Raw genomic sequence first — 16,049 nt, forward strand, 5'->3', positions numbered from 1 at the left:
TCCCACAGACAGGGTGTAGAGGTGGACTCTAAGCCGTCTTCCACCCCTGAGATCCTCTGGTTTGTGGACTGAAGTGACCAGATTTCCTAGGAAGAGGGCTTTGAGCATCCAAATCAGGGCCGATTCCATGGGCCGGACCTTGACCTCCCCTTCACTATGGAGGACAATCTCTTCAGGGGGCTGTGGCATTTTTAAGCATCCTCTGTGTGTGCAGTACTGTACAAGCACATAAATTACACATTGTGTGACACTCTGAGGCAAGGGACTGTGGTGGGAAGAGCCCTGGACCAGAATCCAGAAAACCTGGTTCTTGGCCCAGCTCAGCGTCCATGGTCTGACCCAGGACAAGTCCCTGGGATGGACTCAGGTTTTGTAGGACCTGAAGCTTAGACCATTCGAAGGGACCTCCTTAAGGAAAACAATCCACAACTATAAACACAAAATGAGGTACAAACGTGAATATTTAGGATGCTAAAAAGAAATTGCCACAAATTACAAATTCTGAAAAAACTGACAAATACCACAGATATCACACAATCTGGACAAATAACAATATTTGTGGGAACTCACTGCCTGACACACCTCTATAATGCCTTAAAAAAAATTTTTTTTAACATTTCTTCTGCTCACAATTTTACACACCAGCTCCTGGCTCCATACATTTCCAACCTGGTTTCTCTTCCAAGACACACATCTCTAGTGCAGGCACCTCAGGCCATAATCATGCTGTGATACAACTTGGGCCCTGCAACTTCGTGTCACAAAGCCAAGTGAATTGGCCCGATGGGTGGTCGCATTCCTGCAGCCATTCCCTACACTGGGATGGCTACACAGTAGTGCTAACCATTCTGTACGCATAAGTATAACTCACCGATCCCAAATCGAATGGATCCACCACTCACTCATTTGGGGGATCCTGAGTCAGATCCAAATGCACACCAGACCCCAAATGCACATCAGAGCAGAAAAGAAGAGAAGCCATAATTGATTGCAGATCAACTGTGGTATTCTACCAAATTACCAATACCATCTGACTATGTGAACTTATTACTGGGGCCCTACAGGACCCTGGAGCATAAGTTGTCTTAGTTTCATGGTAGATCTGCCTCTGGGCACATCACAAACCTCTTAGAGTTTCAGTTTCTTCATCTGTACAATGAACAAAGCACTTCTGGCCTGATCTTTCTGTTTTGGACGAGGATCTGAAATGAAAGAAAATGTGAAGCCTTTGGATCCCAAAAGTCCTGAGGAAGATGACGGTGATGCCGGCTGAGCGGGCATCTGCTGAGACTCCAGCTTTAGGGTCAGCGTTCCTGCAGCTCCGGGACTCACCCTTCCAGGCCAGAAACTCTCATATGAGAAGGGCAAAGCTTAAGGCTTTAATCCCAGTTAAAGCACATGCCTCTGGAAGGCATGACCTGTGCAGTTGTAATCGGGTATTTGCAACCCTGTAAGAATGAGCTTGTCTAGTCATTAAATCGGCACTGAGTGCCCCCTCGTGTGAGCAGGTATCAGGCTAGGCTCCGCAGGTACAAACCGAAAGGGCTTGGAACCTAGTGTTTGGAAGAGGAGACAAGTCAGATGTGCGCGTAAGCAGCCACAATGCAGGATGAAGGGATGAGCGTCACGGGCCAAGAAGATGTCTGCGGCAGGTAGAGACCAGAGGAGGGCTGGTCCATGCTGGCCCGGGAAAGCTGGGGGTGCCTGACCAGGCCTTGCTGCACAAGGAGGCTTACGCAGGTAGAGAAGGGGCACTGGGTACTCGAGAAAGGAGTGAAAAACATAGCATCCAGGCTTTCCAGGAGAGAAGAGGCTTCAATACAATGTGGTGAACACATTTGTGAGCGCCTCGCGGGTCAGAAGAACTGCAGGATAACCCGGGAAGCCAACAAAGTGAGCTCCCACTTATGGAATTTTCCTGTTTTTCTTTCTCTCTTAGTTTAGATTCCGCCCACCTCCCCCGCCGCCACCCCTGAGAGAGACCTGGCAATGAGCTTCAGCTGCACAGAATTCCGGCTTCATGGAACCTCTCTGGGTTGGCTTCTCAGCCAGTTTCAGAGTTGGGAGCAGAGAGGGGACTGCGGAAGAGAGGCCATGATTATTGAGGGGGCTTCTGCAGCCCCCGACCAACCCTCCTGAGACAGTGGCTTGAACAAGGGCCATGGAACCCCAGAGACGCCATCTGTCGGGGAGGAGCCTCAGGGATTGGGGCCCTTTGTTCCGTGAGCTTAGGACCATGATACTAGAATCCAAAATGTTGAGAGGGTAAGTGGCAAAATGTACCTAGACATCCTCGGAGCTAAGCATACAGAATTTTGGTTTAAGGAATGCCAGGGTAATTTAATGACACGTGCCACCTTTTTATATAGGCACCATAGCCTATTAATTGCAACGATTCACCTCGTCTCAAGAAGACGGAAGTATTTTAGATAGACGTGCATGCATTTGGAGCAAAAACTGTTTATTTTGTGTGTTTTTTGTTTGCTTCTGAGTATCAGTGCGTGAAAATACGTATTTCTGCCTCTTTGCCTGCATTAGAGAATGTGCATAGGTGAGGAAACTGAGGCCCAGAAAGATAAAGTGACTTGTCCAAGATCCCACAGCTGGCTAAGGTGGCAAAAATGAGATGAGAACCGAGGATTTCTGAATCATAGTCCAGGACTGTTCATATAACATTAAAATCAATTACAAATTGGAAAAAAAGGTGGGGAAACCCTTATTTGTTTTTTTCTCCTCCCATCAATGAATTAGTACTAAAAACGTCAATCCCAAATTCGCTATATAACCCCAAATGTCAAGTTGTTACCATTGACCCCGTTCAGTATGGATTCCTTTTATGAAAACCATATTTATGCTGAAGTTGTTACAGCATTTCAGAGCAATAAGAAGCCTTTGCTAAAATAATTATGTGCCTTTGTTTTTGAAGAAAATTATCCAAAATATGTAAGCTGTTGTTTGAGTTAAACAATGAAAACATCTGTTGTTTCTCATGATGGCTCTAGTCCTAATGTAACATGGCAAAATAATACCCCCCAAATATCCATGATTAACCTGAATTGGAAAGGGTTCACCTTCCAGTGTCTTCATATAGCCGCTTCACCTGGCATTGGTAACACACACACACGCCAGCTACATCATCACCCAGCATTCTGATGTAACAAATTATTGAAATTAATTAATCACTTTTTAAATGAGCAGTGTGTCCCTGCTGGAAATGAATCCCACAAATTTGAGGCTTTAAACAAATGTATTAGGGCATATGCAAAGGTGTCAATGCAGGATTTTTGGATTGTATTCAAACTGCATCTGAGCACAGGTGTGCCTGTCATTAAGTATTTATGTTTACCTGTACACATGGATGTTTGCCTGGGCAACTGTGTTTGTTCTCACATTGGTGTGCATATATTTGTGTGTGGGTGTGAGGGCTTCCATCCAAGTTGGGACTTTGAAGGAATTGTCCCTTTTATCAGAATAAAAAATTAGCCCCTCCAAAATGTCAGCCGTGGGAGGAGAGCATCAGGGTTTGGAGTGGGCGTGGGTGAAACAAGCATCCCACTCTCTTCCCTGGAGTTCCCTTGCTGTGATTGTTGCTGACTCTGCCATAGCTCCCCAAGTACAACTCCGGTTAAGAGGGGACTTCGGAACACATCTGAGCCAGACTGTCACTTGCAAAGTTATTTTCCTAAATACTAAGCAGGGACAAAACCTAGGAAGTGGAAAATACAAAAAGCATGTGGACTGTCTGTTTTCAGGTCCTTTCCTCGCTGACAGTCACTCTATACCCTTCCAGCCTCAAGCACACCTTTTTCCCGTGTTTCTTGGGCCTCTTCCTGGATTCCCAACTCCTGAATTCTGGCCTTGTTGCCATAGGGACTGCAGGATGTCATCCCAACATCCCCTCCCATTGAGCTATTCCCTCCGCCACCCCGTGTAGTTCAAGGTCCTCTGAGCAAAAGCCAATAACATTAGTGATATATACATTTACTGTGCTTACTGCGTGCTAGCCATGGGGCTTGTCTTATTTAATCCTCACAACAGGTCTCCGAGGCAGGTGCTGTGGCTGTCCCCACTTTACAGGCGAGGGAACGGGGGTCGGCACATTAATTCCCCAAGACTGCACAGCTAGTAAACGGCAGAGTTGGGCTGAGATCTAATCTCTGGCTCTGAAGTCGTGCTCTTAACCGTGACATTATATACAGAGAGAGCCTCCTTGTGCTAGAGAGAGTCCCGAGTCTGCCCGCCTCACCTGCCCACCCCTGCTCCCCACATCCACTTGGCCTCTTCAGGAGACAGTGAATGACCTCACCCTTCGGGTAACACCTGACTCTCTACACAGCGTTGTGCTCCCTGAAAGGCCCTCAGGTGTAACCAGCATAAAAGGGACACTTAGGATAGAGGAGGTACTTCAGGTAAATGGAGAGCGGAGGGTCCCCCTCTCTCCTTCCAGCATGTGGGGCTCGAGCAGCTGTGCTGACACCCCCAGGCGCATTCAGGGCCCGTCTCCTCCCAACAGACAGCAGCCCCTTTCATCCTGACTTAGCAGCTTATTTTAGGCATGGCCTGACCAGGTGCCCTGGGTCAATAGGCTTAGTTTAAAATAACTGGATTCCTCTCAGCAACCATCTCCTTTAGAAGGGGAGGAACAGGACGGAAGAATGAGCCCAGTAGGCTGGCGGTGGTGAGGGAAGCGATCAGCCAGAAGACTGGAGACGGCTGGGCTCTGTCGCTGCCTGCCTGACCCCAGGCAGGTCCATCGTCTCCCCGCTCAGGGCCTCATCTTCCTCATCTGTAAAGCGGAGGGCTGGGCTGGGTCATCTCAAACACCTGTTGCAGTCTGCCCCATGTCTCTGTTCTGAGCCTGTGTTCACAGAGGGCAGAACACCTAGTGAAAAAGCATCCACTTCGGAGTGGTGACTTCACATCACGCAGCTGGGCCACGAGGGCAGGCAGCACCGTGCAGAGCAAGCGGTGCTGCCCTGGAGTCTGGAGACCTGGGTTCCGGTCTTGCTTGTGATACAAACTGGGCAACCTTGAACACGCGAAGCCTCGCTTGTCTCACCTGTGTTAATGGGGAGTGATAAAGCTTCAAAGGATATTTTGAGGATTACACGGAGCAATTGCAGGTGAGAGCCCTTTAAACTCTGAAAGTACTATACAAAAAAAGTAAATGCACCTGGCAGTTCCTCAAAAAGTTAAAAATAGAATTACCATATGATCCAGCAATTACCACTCCCCAGAGTTGAAAGCAGGGTCTCGAAGAGATACTTGTACACCCATGTTCATGGCAGCATTATTCACGATCACCAAAAGGTGGAAGCAACCCAAGTGTCCACTGACAAATGAATAAACAAAATGTGGTCGATACATACAATGGGTATTACTCAGCTATGAAAAGGAATACAATTCTGACATGTGACAACATGGATGAACGTTGAAGACATTATGCTAAGTGAAAGAGGCCAGACACAAAAGGACAAATATAGTATGATTCCACTTAAGTGAAGTACCCCAAAGAGGCAAATTCAGAGAGACAGAAAAGTAAATTAGTGGTTACCAGGAGCTGGGGAATAGGGAGTTATTGTTTAATGGGTACAGAGTTTCTGTTTGGATGATAAAAAGTTCTGGAAATGGATAGTGGTGATGGTTGCACAGCACTGAGAATGTTGTACTAAATGCCACTGAAGAGTGCACTTAAATACAGTTAAAATGGTCCATTTTATATCATGTATATTTTAACATATTTTAAAGAGTAAACGCCTCGGGCCCCCGTGCCTAACCTGCTGCCCGGCACACAGCAGGTGCTCAACATTCATTTTGTAGCTGAGAAGATACCTCACTCCAGCCCTATCCAATGCTATGACGACTTTATGCAGATTGGCGTAAGGAATAAACCAACTTCCGCTTAGTGACAAAGCTGTGGGGTAGGGGGGGACAGGTGAGGATGAAGGAGGAAGGTACACGAGATACAGCTGACACTAAACTATTTATTGACAATAATGTCTGAGTAATCACAATGTGCCCAGTGTGAGGAGAATCCCCGCAGAGTGGTGGGGTGGCGGGCTTCAGCGGGGCTTCCCACGAGGCAGGCTTGCACAGGCAACTGGGGCTTGGAAGGGCAGGCAGCTTTCAGCTTGGAGGTGGGGAGTAACCCGGGTCGGCACCAAACGGTTTCAGTCTCGCTTTTACTCCCAGCATCCATGCTCCCCATCCCAGGGGGTAAACTGAGTCGGAAAGAGGCAGGCTGCCTTGGCCCCAGGTGACTGGGCCAGGAGACACGGGGCGCCCTTGGCTCGAGCAGGGCGGTCTCTTGGCACATGTATGACACACGCCTGTGTGCGACCGCAGGCTCGGAGCCGGTGGGTAGCGGGGACCCCTCGCCTCTCAGACGGCGAACACTGGTCCGGGCCGTACGGTCCGGGCCCCCGCCGCCCCTGTGCCTGGGCTTGTGGGGCTGGGGGCCGTGTGGGCTCGGGGCTCGCGCGGCGCTCCCCGGCCGGGGTGCCGCGGAGGGGGGGGGGCGGGGGGGCGGGGAGAGCGGCGCCTAGCCCAGCCCCGCGGATGACAGGAGCCAGGGAGCCGAGGAGGGAGGAGCCGCCGCCGCCGCCGCCGCCGAGCGCTGGGCTGAGGAGCAGAGAGAGCGGGGCGCGGAGTGCGGGCGGCTGGGAGCGCGCTGAGCGGGGGAGAGGCGCTGCCGCACGGCCGGCCACAGGACCACCTCCCCGGAGAATAGGGCCTCTTTATGGCATGTGGCTGGTAACTTTCCTCCTGCTCCTGGACTCTTTACACAAAGGTGAGACCCGCGCGGGCGGCAGGGCGGCGGAGGCGGCGGGGCCGCGGTGCGCGAGGCTGGCGGCGAGGCGGAGTGCCCGGCGGGCTCCAGGTGCCCGGCGCGGGGGGTGGGTGGGTGGGGGACGGACCCCGGCGCGGGGCCCCGGATGGGGCGCAGCGGGGGAGGGGCAGGCACCCGGGGAGCGGCCAGGTAAGAGTCCGCCCTGGACCGCCCCGCCAGCTACCCGCGCCTGCCTTTTTGGGGCGCGCCCGGCGGGGAGGTGGTGAGACAGCCCCTCATCTCCCCGCTCGTTGCCGGGCCGCCGTTCTGCCCGGACCCTTCCTCCAGCCCCTTGCCCGCTGCCTGCGGTTGGGTGGCGCTGGGACCCCGGGGTGCCCTCCGAGTCGAGGGTTCCTTAGGCCGTGACTGTTCACCTGGGAGTGCTGGCGGAACCGGGCCGCGGCTTACTCCCTCTCTGCCACCGCGCGCCCCTCCGCCGCCCCGGACCCCCTGCATCGCACTGCACCGCGCTTATCCGCGCCCTGGCTGGATGCAGGGCGGGGAGAGCCGCGGGTCCCGAGACCTGGGCTCCCTATAATAGCAAGTTTTTCTCCAAACCTAAAGGTCGCCTTCGTCCAGCCCCACTGCCCCGGGCACTAGCCCCGGCTTGGCTGCGCCGCCTGGCCACCTCGGGCAGCGCGCCCCAAGGTGCGAGAGTCTGCGCTTCGGCTCCTGGTCAGCGGACATGGGGACGAATCTTGGGTTGGGGGTGGGCGCGTGTCGCTTTCCCCGGAGAGAAGGCGTTGCTAAGGGTGGGTCCAGGTGTCAGGCATGTCCAGACCTGCTGCTGGAGCGCTGCGCACCTGATCCTCGAGGTAGCTGGGATTGGGGGTTGGAAGCGGTCAGACATTTCCAACCAGAATCACCTGGGCACCGAGTCGGGATCAGGCAGCCCCCGGCTGTCGGGCTTCTAGGAGATCGCAGAGGACGTGCCCCCGGGCGCACAGATGGCGGGAGATGAGGCGGCCGAACTCGGCGCCCTTGCGCTGAGAAGCACACACGCTCTTACGAGCTCAGCTTTACCTGTGCAGCCCTCTAACTTTTCTCCTTCGCGCCCTGGGGGACGGCCTCAACCCCCTTTGCCCAGGCGGGTGCCCTGGCCCAGCTGCAACTCTTGACCCCTAGGCGATGGGGGAAGGGCAATCCAGCAGAGGGTTGGCGCTCCCGGACGGGTCCGGTCCTTCCTTGCCGACGCCCCAGGGGTCTGGAGTCTGCAACCTGCCGGAGCTGACTGCAGTATCTCGTGGCTTTGGGGGAGGAGGGTGACCCTATTTTATTTGTAAGTACCGCCCGGTCAAAGCCAGACTGAAGGCCAAGATGCTGCTGAGGTGCGGGGCGAGGGCTGGCCCCTGAATCGTGGACAAAGTAGTTGAGTTTCTCTGACCCAACGGTGTCCACGGGGTGACACACACCAAGGCTGGTCTAGGTTGATTAACCCCTTGACCCCTCACAGCACCCTCTTATACCCCGTCCGTCGGCGGAGCAAGCAGCCTGCCTCCTGTTCCCCCGGGCCCCCCACCCGCAGTCTCCCTCTCTCTAGGCTCTTCCTGCTTCCCTCCGCCCCGCAGGCTGGCTCGGCTCGCAGCTTTAATTACATTAATATTAAAAATACATAAGGTGAGGAGAGGCAGCTTTCTCTCTGGCTAGTTCCCTCTCCACCGGCCACCCCTTTCCATTTTGTCGGGCGAGGAAGCACAGGCTGGAGCTGCTCCCACACTCTTGCCCAGCCGTGTCCACACACACCTCCCACCCCCTTTCCGAAGACCTCTTCCAGAGCAGCCCATTCCCCGGGAGTCGAGGCCCCCTAGCAAATACCTGATGGACTCTCCCCTCCCCCTTCCAGAAGCCGGCCATTAATAAATGAAGCCCAAGCTATTTGATAGGGAAGGGGCAGATGGGGATGGGGTTGGAGAAAGGCCCAGAAGGCGGCAGGACGGCCCGAGGGGCAAAATCCTCTCCAACAGGAGAAGCAAGTAGCTCTGGCCTTGGGCCTGCGGGAGGCTGGATGTGCCAGGTGAGGCGGCACCTAAGTGGCCTTTGGGTCTGCAGAGCTCCCGCGCCCCTGCCATTCAGAGGTTCCAGCATCTGCGCTGGGCGCCAGGGCGACTTGCCAGACAGGCCTTTCTTTTCCTTCGTGCCTTAATTGGGTCTTAGGTGCCAGGCTGGTCCCTGGGGCCTGTTCTGCTTGGGGTGGCGTGGTGGTGGCGGAGGCGGCTGAGGGAGGATGTTGATGTGGTGAGAGCAGCGAAGATGGGGTTTGGTGTATTTTTCTCTCCCGTTGCCTGTCACCCCCGCGGCACCAAGGAAAATGTAAATGTGAATGTTCGAGGCTGTTACAGAAAACAATATCCTCTTGCAATAATTTGTACGTCCATCTGTGAGGAGGGGGAGGAGGCAGAGAGAGAGGGAGGAGAAAACAAGATGAGATGGAGCGTCCTCTGGATGGAATTAAGCAGTTATTGAATGTGTTTTAAGCGTCTGTTCTTTCCATTCCTCTCGAAATACCTTTTTTTTTTTTGATGAAGCCTGAGCTCAGACTGATTCCCCAGAACTAAACTGGGAAGGTGTTTTAATAATCGGTTGTCGAGTCTTCAATAACTGCCTTATTATTGCCAAAACAAATCCAGGTTCGGGCAGCCAGAGGAACCCCAGCGAGGCTCTCTCCGTTGTTCCATCCAGCGTGCCAGCATCTGTGTTGCCTGCAATTGCATTTTTACTGTGTAAAAGAGCAAGCTTCCCCGGCACTAAAATTCCTGTTTTCTAAAAGCCAAAATAATGGGGTGCATTGATTTTTTTCATTTCCCCCCCCAACCTCTCGGATGGGGACTCATGGTTCTTCTCTCTAGAGAAGACCAAACTAAAAGCCTTCGACAAGCCATTAAGAAAATCTCTAACACTCTGTTCAGAGTCTAATTAAAAGGGGGGTGGGCACTCAAGGGAATGTGTTTTTTAAATCTCCAAATGGCAAACACAACTTAGGGGAAGGAGGTGAAAGACCAGTGAACGTTGGGGAGGGGGTAGGTAGGCAGAGAGGCCCTGGGTGCTAGGATAACATGGGGGAGAATGGGATTGCCTTGATACCCGACAAACCTTTCAGATGCTTCGTATTTCTGGGCATCAAAGTCAGCTGCCTTGAATATATTTCTGCAGCAGACTGGGGAGCTCAATTAGAAACAAAAAGCAAGTAAGCAGTTGACCCAAAGGCAGCGCTTAAGTTGAGCAGATTCCAGTAGACTGGCTGAATAGGCTTATTTTTCTCAGATTGAGGAATCGAGAGAAGGTGGGCAAGCAAATGGCAGGGGTGGAGGGTGGGGTTGGCCCAGCGATGCTTGCGCAGCCCCCCCCCCCACCCCAGGCACAGGGTGGTTGTCTGCACAGGGCACCTCATGGGCTGTTGGCTTTTGTCAGAGGGGTGCAGACCTCCAGTCCCCCTTACCTTCTCTGGGTCTTCAGGAATTCCACCCTTGTGACTTGCTTGGTCCCCTGCTCAGCCTGGTGAAGGACGATTTTATTTGTGGATGAGTTGAAGGGAGGCTGGATGTTCAGAGAGCTTTTTTGGGGGGTATGGGTACCAAGCGGGGAGATTCTTCCCTCCCACGTGATCTTGGAGGAGGTGTTTCTTGGGGGCATTGGAAGCAGTCAAAAGGAAACGCCCCCAGCTTCCGAAGTGCTTTCTCAGCCCCTAGCTCAGTAGATTCTAACCAGCACCCAGGTGCATGAATGGGGTGAGCCACAGGCAGCAGACGTGACAGGGTGCCAGGAACCCAAGGGCAGGCCCTGGATTTGCATATAATTTGCATACCGATTTGCATGCTCACCTAGCCAGGCCAAGAGCCTCACCCTCTGTGAGTAGCCGCCTCTTGATCTCAGCCTCAGCTGCAGCCAGGCAGTGGCTTTTCCTTCTGTGGAATGGGGGTGGGGCAAGAGTGGGGAGAAGGATGATGTTTTGGGTAGTGCCTCTCTCTTGCCTCTGAGTTCTAGGCCTACAGGGGCTCAGCACTGAGTGTTTCTTCTGGCAAGGCAGCCCCCGACCTTGCAACTGGGGTGGGATGGGTGACCGGTAGCAGAGACACCCGAAGGCAGACCAAACTTTGGGTGTGGGTTGTGCCTCTTGTACTGCAGGAAGAAGAGAGGGGCACACCTGCTTTGGGGCTCCAGGGCCAACATTTGTTTTCTGGTGAGTGCACCCCCAGAATGGAGGATGCTTAGGGCTGTGGTCAGTGGGTGGAGAAGCAGCAACTGATGGGAAGAGGGTATCGAGTGAGGCACAATGCTCTTTCACCCCGCTGGGTTGTTGGTGTCCAGCTTGGGAGGGGGTTGTGGCCTCTGAGGGGAAGAGCCCCCAGCGGCTGCTTCTTCCATTGTTAAGACGCCTTCTGTCACCTGCAGTGGTGGGGGCGCGGTGAAAGGCAGGCACTGTGGTCGGACGATGGGTGTAGAAAGAGTTGGGAGTAATGCTTGAAGAGCACACAGTTCAGGGCAGCTGGACTGCTGCTTCCCAGAGAGCCAGCTGGGATGCCCACAGTTGGGGGGGTGGCTTCGGGAATGATTCTGTCTGCATTTCCGGGGCCCTGGGCAAATCCCACCCTGGCAGGTGCAGCTCCAAGGCCTCTCAGAGTGTTTTTCTGCACATCTAATGATCTGGGAGAGCCCTGGTCCACCAGAGCCCACAGAGGTTTCTGAAGGAGGTGGGGGTGGAACCCTAAGGTGTTGGGTAGAGCCTCGGGGGATGGCCGGAGGGAGAGAGGGAGAGGGCCAGTGGGCAGAGCTTCAAGCCCTCCTCCCCCAGTTCTTCCAACCAGAGCATTTTATATACTAGAATTGTGAAGAAAAATAAAAAAGATTGCAATTCGATGGTGCAGTGGATATTCGGAGTCAAGGCAAACCCTTCATTTGCATCCTGGCTCTGCACTTAGTATGTGACCTTGGTCCTCTCTGAACCTCCCTTTCTCCAGCTATGAAATGGGATTAAAGGAGATAATGCATATGAAGTACCTAGAATATAACTCGTTTTCAGTAAACCTTAGACCTCTTCTTTTTTCTGCTTCCCCCCCAAAGCAGAGCAGCTGCTTCTGTCCCGAATGGTTGTACTAATGAGGCACAGTTTTGGCCAAGCCAACTGACTTAGACTTTGTAGCAGTAAGAGAGGCTGAATGGTGGCCAGGGCAGGGGACATCACAGCTTCCTTCTATCACCTGTCAGCTGGGTAGCCTGCAGGACCCATCCTCAGCCAGATAGCTGAGGCCATGCAGCCACCTGGGTGTCCCTGGGGTGGGCTGGGGTGGGAGCATCCAGCACACTTCCTTTCCCCAGCCACAGCTGGCGGCAGTTGTAGAAAAGGTGAGGGCACAGGTTGGCTCCAGATTTGGATTTGAGGGTGAGGCAAAGGCCAGTCTCATACCTACCAAAGGAAGGCTGGGTTTGGTTGATGAATCTCTACCATGACTGGACACAGTAAGAACTGATTTAATGCCATAAACCTATGTACATGGGCTGCACAGGGTGAGCCCCCATACCTTGTAGCTGGATGGATTTCTGTCTTTCCCTGCTAGGATGGACTTTGCTGTTTTTCAGGTAGTTTCATGTATAGAGAACACCCTTGACAGCCCCTGACCTTGGGGATCCCTGGACCACTCCTCCCTCCATAACCCAGTCAGCCATATGACCCAGGGAAGCAGCGTATGACCCAGAGGTCAGTTGCTGCTCATGGCAGGTTGTGGCCTGTGGGTCCCATGGGTGGCAGGGCGCGGGGCTGTAGCACAGCAGCCTGTGTGCCCTGTTTAACGGCCGTTTGTCCTGTGCTGCTTTCACACGAACAGCATTAACCTTGGGCACCACCCCTGCCATCCAGCTGCTATCCCCTCACCCGTTCAGCCACCCCCTGCCCCACTTCCCCATGCCCTTGCTCTACACGCTGTTTGCACTGGCAGTTTCCAAGGTCACCGTCTTCATTAAGAACAGTTATTCAAAGGCAAGTTGCATCTCCATTAGACTCCGTGTGTGTGTGTAAGAAGCATTGTCCGTAGACCTAGAAAACAAAGCTCAGCTCTCTAATATAGGCACATTACCTAATAGTTCATGAGCCTCTATTTCCCAATCTGCAAAATGGGCAAAATAACCCCAGTCCTGGCTGTCCCCCAGAGAGATTGCTATTGCATATGCACAAAAAGGGTGAAGGCCATACAATGGTATAGCGTGTGACAATGCTTTGTAAACTGAAGAGGGCAACATATAAACACACACATGTAAAAGCCACAGCAAATCAGTTTTAGCCTTATAAATGCTCTGCTGAAATGAGGTATAATTACTGTCATCTCATGATACAGGAACAACGAAGGTCTCACAGCTGTGTGTGGCTGTCTCCCTCTCCCTGGGCCTCACACATATGGAGAATTTTCCTAGCCTTTGCTTTTCATCGACATGGGGAACAGCTGATGAGACAAAGCCAGGCTGCCAACGTCTTCATGGAGTAGACTTGGCAGATTCCCTGTGGCCCCAGTGCCTGGGGGCAGTGGGAGGAGCTTACCTCTGCTCCCTCCCCAGGTCCTTAGATGTGAGTTTAGTCCATAATCCTCTGGACACGCCCCTGAGGGTGTTCTCCCTGCTGGGACTCCACAGTTTTTTTGTGGGAAGGGGAGTAGGCACAGGGTCCCACCTTGGGTCACCTTGTTTGAGGTCACAGTGATTACTGGAATCCAGGCCCTGAGAACCCAGCTGACTCAGGGTCATGGACACCCTGTATCTAGGGTGGCTTCCCAGAGCCATGGGGGAGAAGGTGAGTGGGGGACCTGCTCTGGGGGTGTGACAGCCATGGGTCAAAATCTTCCAGGTTGGAAGGCACCTTCAGGGACATGGAATCCGTCCCCTAGTCAGCTGTCTGATCCCCTCTGCACTGTCCCACCAGCGTTGTTCTTCCTCTGCTCCGGCACTTCCAGCCACTGGAAACTCCTTCCTTTCAAGGAGGCCATTCCTGGCCAGAGAGCTATTACAGCTCTCACCCTTACAGTCAGCCACTTTCTTGGTCCTGTACCTTCTACTCACTGGCTCTGCTCCTACCTTTTAGGCCACATAAATCCAGGTGAAACCCTCTTCTACCTGATGACACTTTGACTACTTGTAGACAGATGAACTGCCCACCTGAGCCCTCTCCTCTGGGCAGCCAGCAGCCCTGGTCCCTCTAATGCTCCCTCCTATGACATCATTCCCTTTCTCCATGATGCCCTCCGTGCCTGGGTTGCTGGGATCTGAAAGTGGAGCGGCCAGAGTTGCAAGAGTGGTGGAGACGGGGGTCTGGTCCCAGCCAGGACGCTGGCCAGCTGTGCACCTGGGGCAAATGACTCTCCAGGCCTCATTCTCCCCGTCTGTAAATGGAGGAGATTGAACAAAATAACCTCTTAAGTCCTTCCAGTGTGAACAGTCTAAATCTAGGAATCTCTGGGGACAACTGTGCTGTCTGAGCCGACTCCCAGGAAAGACCTTTCTGGCCATAAGGGGCGTTCCTTTGACAGGCCCTGTCTAGAAGGGGCTGGAAGATTAAAGGGTCTGTTTGACTGTCAGCTGTTGCTCATAACTTCTCCTGGAGCTGATGGTGAGGGGCCTTGTAGGTTGAAGGATGACTGATCTTTACTGGATCTCAGAGGTTTCTGGTTGCTGGTTACAGGAACTATGTTTGCGCTAAGAATCTTAAGAAAAAAGAAAAAAAAAACCCGTTTCTGATGGACAGAGGTGACCACTTGGGCACTGGAGCAGTGCTTCTCATTGGGGTGGTACTGTTTCCTTAGGGCTGTTTGGAAACTGGGGGGATACTTTTTGGTTATTTTACTCACTAGAGTAAGGAGGATATAGTGGAGGGCAGGGAGGGATGATTAGGGATGAAGTGTCTGACGCCTGGGGCAGTCCCAAATAATTCAGAATCGTCATTCCCCAAATGGCTCTCTTTCATCAGAAACCCACCTTATAGGATGGTCACAGCTCGGAGACACTCTGTGAGAGTAGAATGTAGTGCTCCCGTTGAGAAACACAGCCGGAGTAAGGGAGGCCTGGGTTTCAAATGCTGCTCTGTCAGCCCTGGCTGTGCCACCTAGGAAATGACTTGATCTCTTGAAGATCCTGTTTTCTTATCTGTAAAATGGGGTCTTGGGCAGTAGCTGCATTAGAGGGTACTCATAAGGATCAAATGCACTGTAGTGTAAGGAAAGGGCTTCTCACAGCGCCTGGCACACAATTAGTGCTGAAAAGAAATGGTGGCCATGATGATGGTGAGGGTAGAGGTAAAGCAAGTGTGCCAGGTTTGGGGACAGAAGGTCTGGGACTCGTCCCAGCTGCACAACCAGTTCTGGTTGCCTGTAAATGCTCAGATGCTGTCTGGGGGGACCGGCCCTTCCCGTCCTCAGAATCGAGACTCCGATTGTCTCCAAGGTGTGAACACACCATAACGGGGTTTTCCGATGGAGGGGCCAGACCCCGTCTCCCTGGTCCTCACCTGGGTTTTGGATGGACATGGTGGTTGACCTGAGACCCCACTGGCTGATCCTCTCTGGACCCGGTTTTTCCACCTATGGAACAAGAACAGAGTGAAGACAAATAATAATACATCTCTTTTATGAAAACCTTTGTGTGGAGATGCAGTGGAGTAGTCAACCTTGCAAATTAATCTGAGAAACCTCACATCTGCATTAAAACAACCACAGCTCTGTGTGCGGCCCGGGAGCCGTGTAGCTGTGGCAATGCTCTGTTTATTGATCACACCATTCTTTCATTAACTCGATCACCAAACTAAGTTACTTAATGAGGTGCTGAGGTTCTGTCAGCCAAGCCCATGAGAATGGTCTGTTGTTGGAAGAGTGGATTGAAGTCCGGTATGGCAAACCTTTATCCTATGGAGCATTACTCTGTAGCCAGAGGACCACCTGCCTCAGAAACAGAGTTCCCTGGCCCTACGACAGACTCAGTGAATCTGGTATCTAAGGACGCACATGTTTAACAAGGTCTCCAGGTGGTTCTTATGCATAGTAATGTTTGAAAACTGTCTGAAGTTGCCATCATCAAAATCGGGGAGAGGTATTTGTTGTGGGAGATACTTCCCGCCTATCTGCTATCATGATAATATTTATAACCACAGCAATGAATACTTAGGTGGTTACCTCTGCCACTTATATATACCGGAAACTGTCATACATATGAACTCATCCAATCTAACAACCCTTGAAGTAGATACAGT

At 52.6% G+C, this 16,049-nt stretch overlaps 3 protein-coding genes across 7 annotated transcripts in view; all 3 read left to right on the top strand.

Moving 5' to 3' along the window:
- The window catches only part of LOC116758153 (FXYD domain-containing ion transport regulator 6), a 58,464-nt gene extending 55,560 nt beyond the window's left edge, over nt 1-2,904 (top strand). Inside the window, exon 20 of the mRNA XM_032640880.1 lies at nt 1,940-2,904. The gene's annotated coding sequence lies outside the window, so the exon portion shown is untranslated. The remainder of the gene's footprint in view (nt 1-1,939) is intronic.
- The window catches only part of FXYD2 (FXYD domain containing ion transport regulator 2), a 27,862-nt gene extending 24,368 nt beyond the window's left edge, over nt 1-3,494 (top strand). For 3 of the 4 annotated variants that reach the window (XM_032640886.1, XM_032640888.1, XM_032640882.1), the window contains one exon: nt 1,940-3,494. The gene's annotated coding sequence lies outside the window, so the exon portion shown is untranslated. The remainder of the gene's footprint in view (nt 1-1,939) is intronic. The other variant, XM_032640883.1, reaches the window with a different exon arrangement.
- The window catches only part of DSCAML1 (DS cell adhesion molecule like 1), a 346,911-nt gene continuing 334,266 nt past the window's right edge, over nt 3,405-16,049 (top strand). Inside the window, exon 1 of one of the 2 annotated variants that reach the window (XM_032640872.1) lies at nt 3,405-5,123. Coding sequence is in view for 1 of the 2 variants with exons in the window: in XM_032640871.1 (XP_032496762.1) it covers nt 6,745-6,790 (46 nt within the window). In the remaining variant the exon portion in view is untranslated. Of the gene's footprint in view, nt 5,124-6,613; nt 6,791-16,049 lie in introns of those variants that run through there. The other variant, XM_032640871.1, reaches the window with a different exon arrangement.

The sequence above is a fragment of the Phocoena sinus genome, chromosome 8 (genome assembly GCF_008692025.1).
Source record: "Phocoena sinus isolate mPhoSin1 chromosome 8, mPhoSin1.pri, whole genome shotgun sequence".
In the NCBI taxonomy this organism is placed as follows: Eukaryota; Metazoa; Chordata; class Mammalia; order Artiodactyla; family Phocoenidae; genus Phocoena; species Phocoena sinus.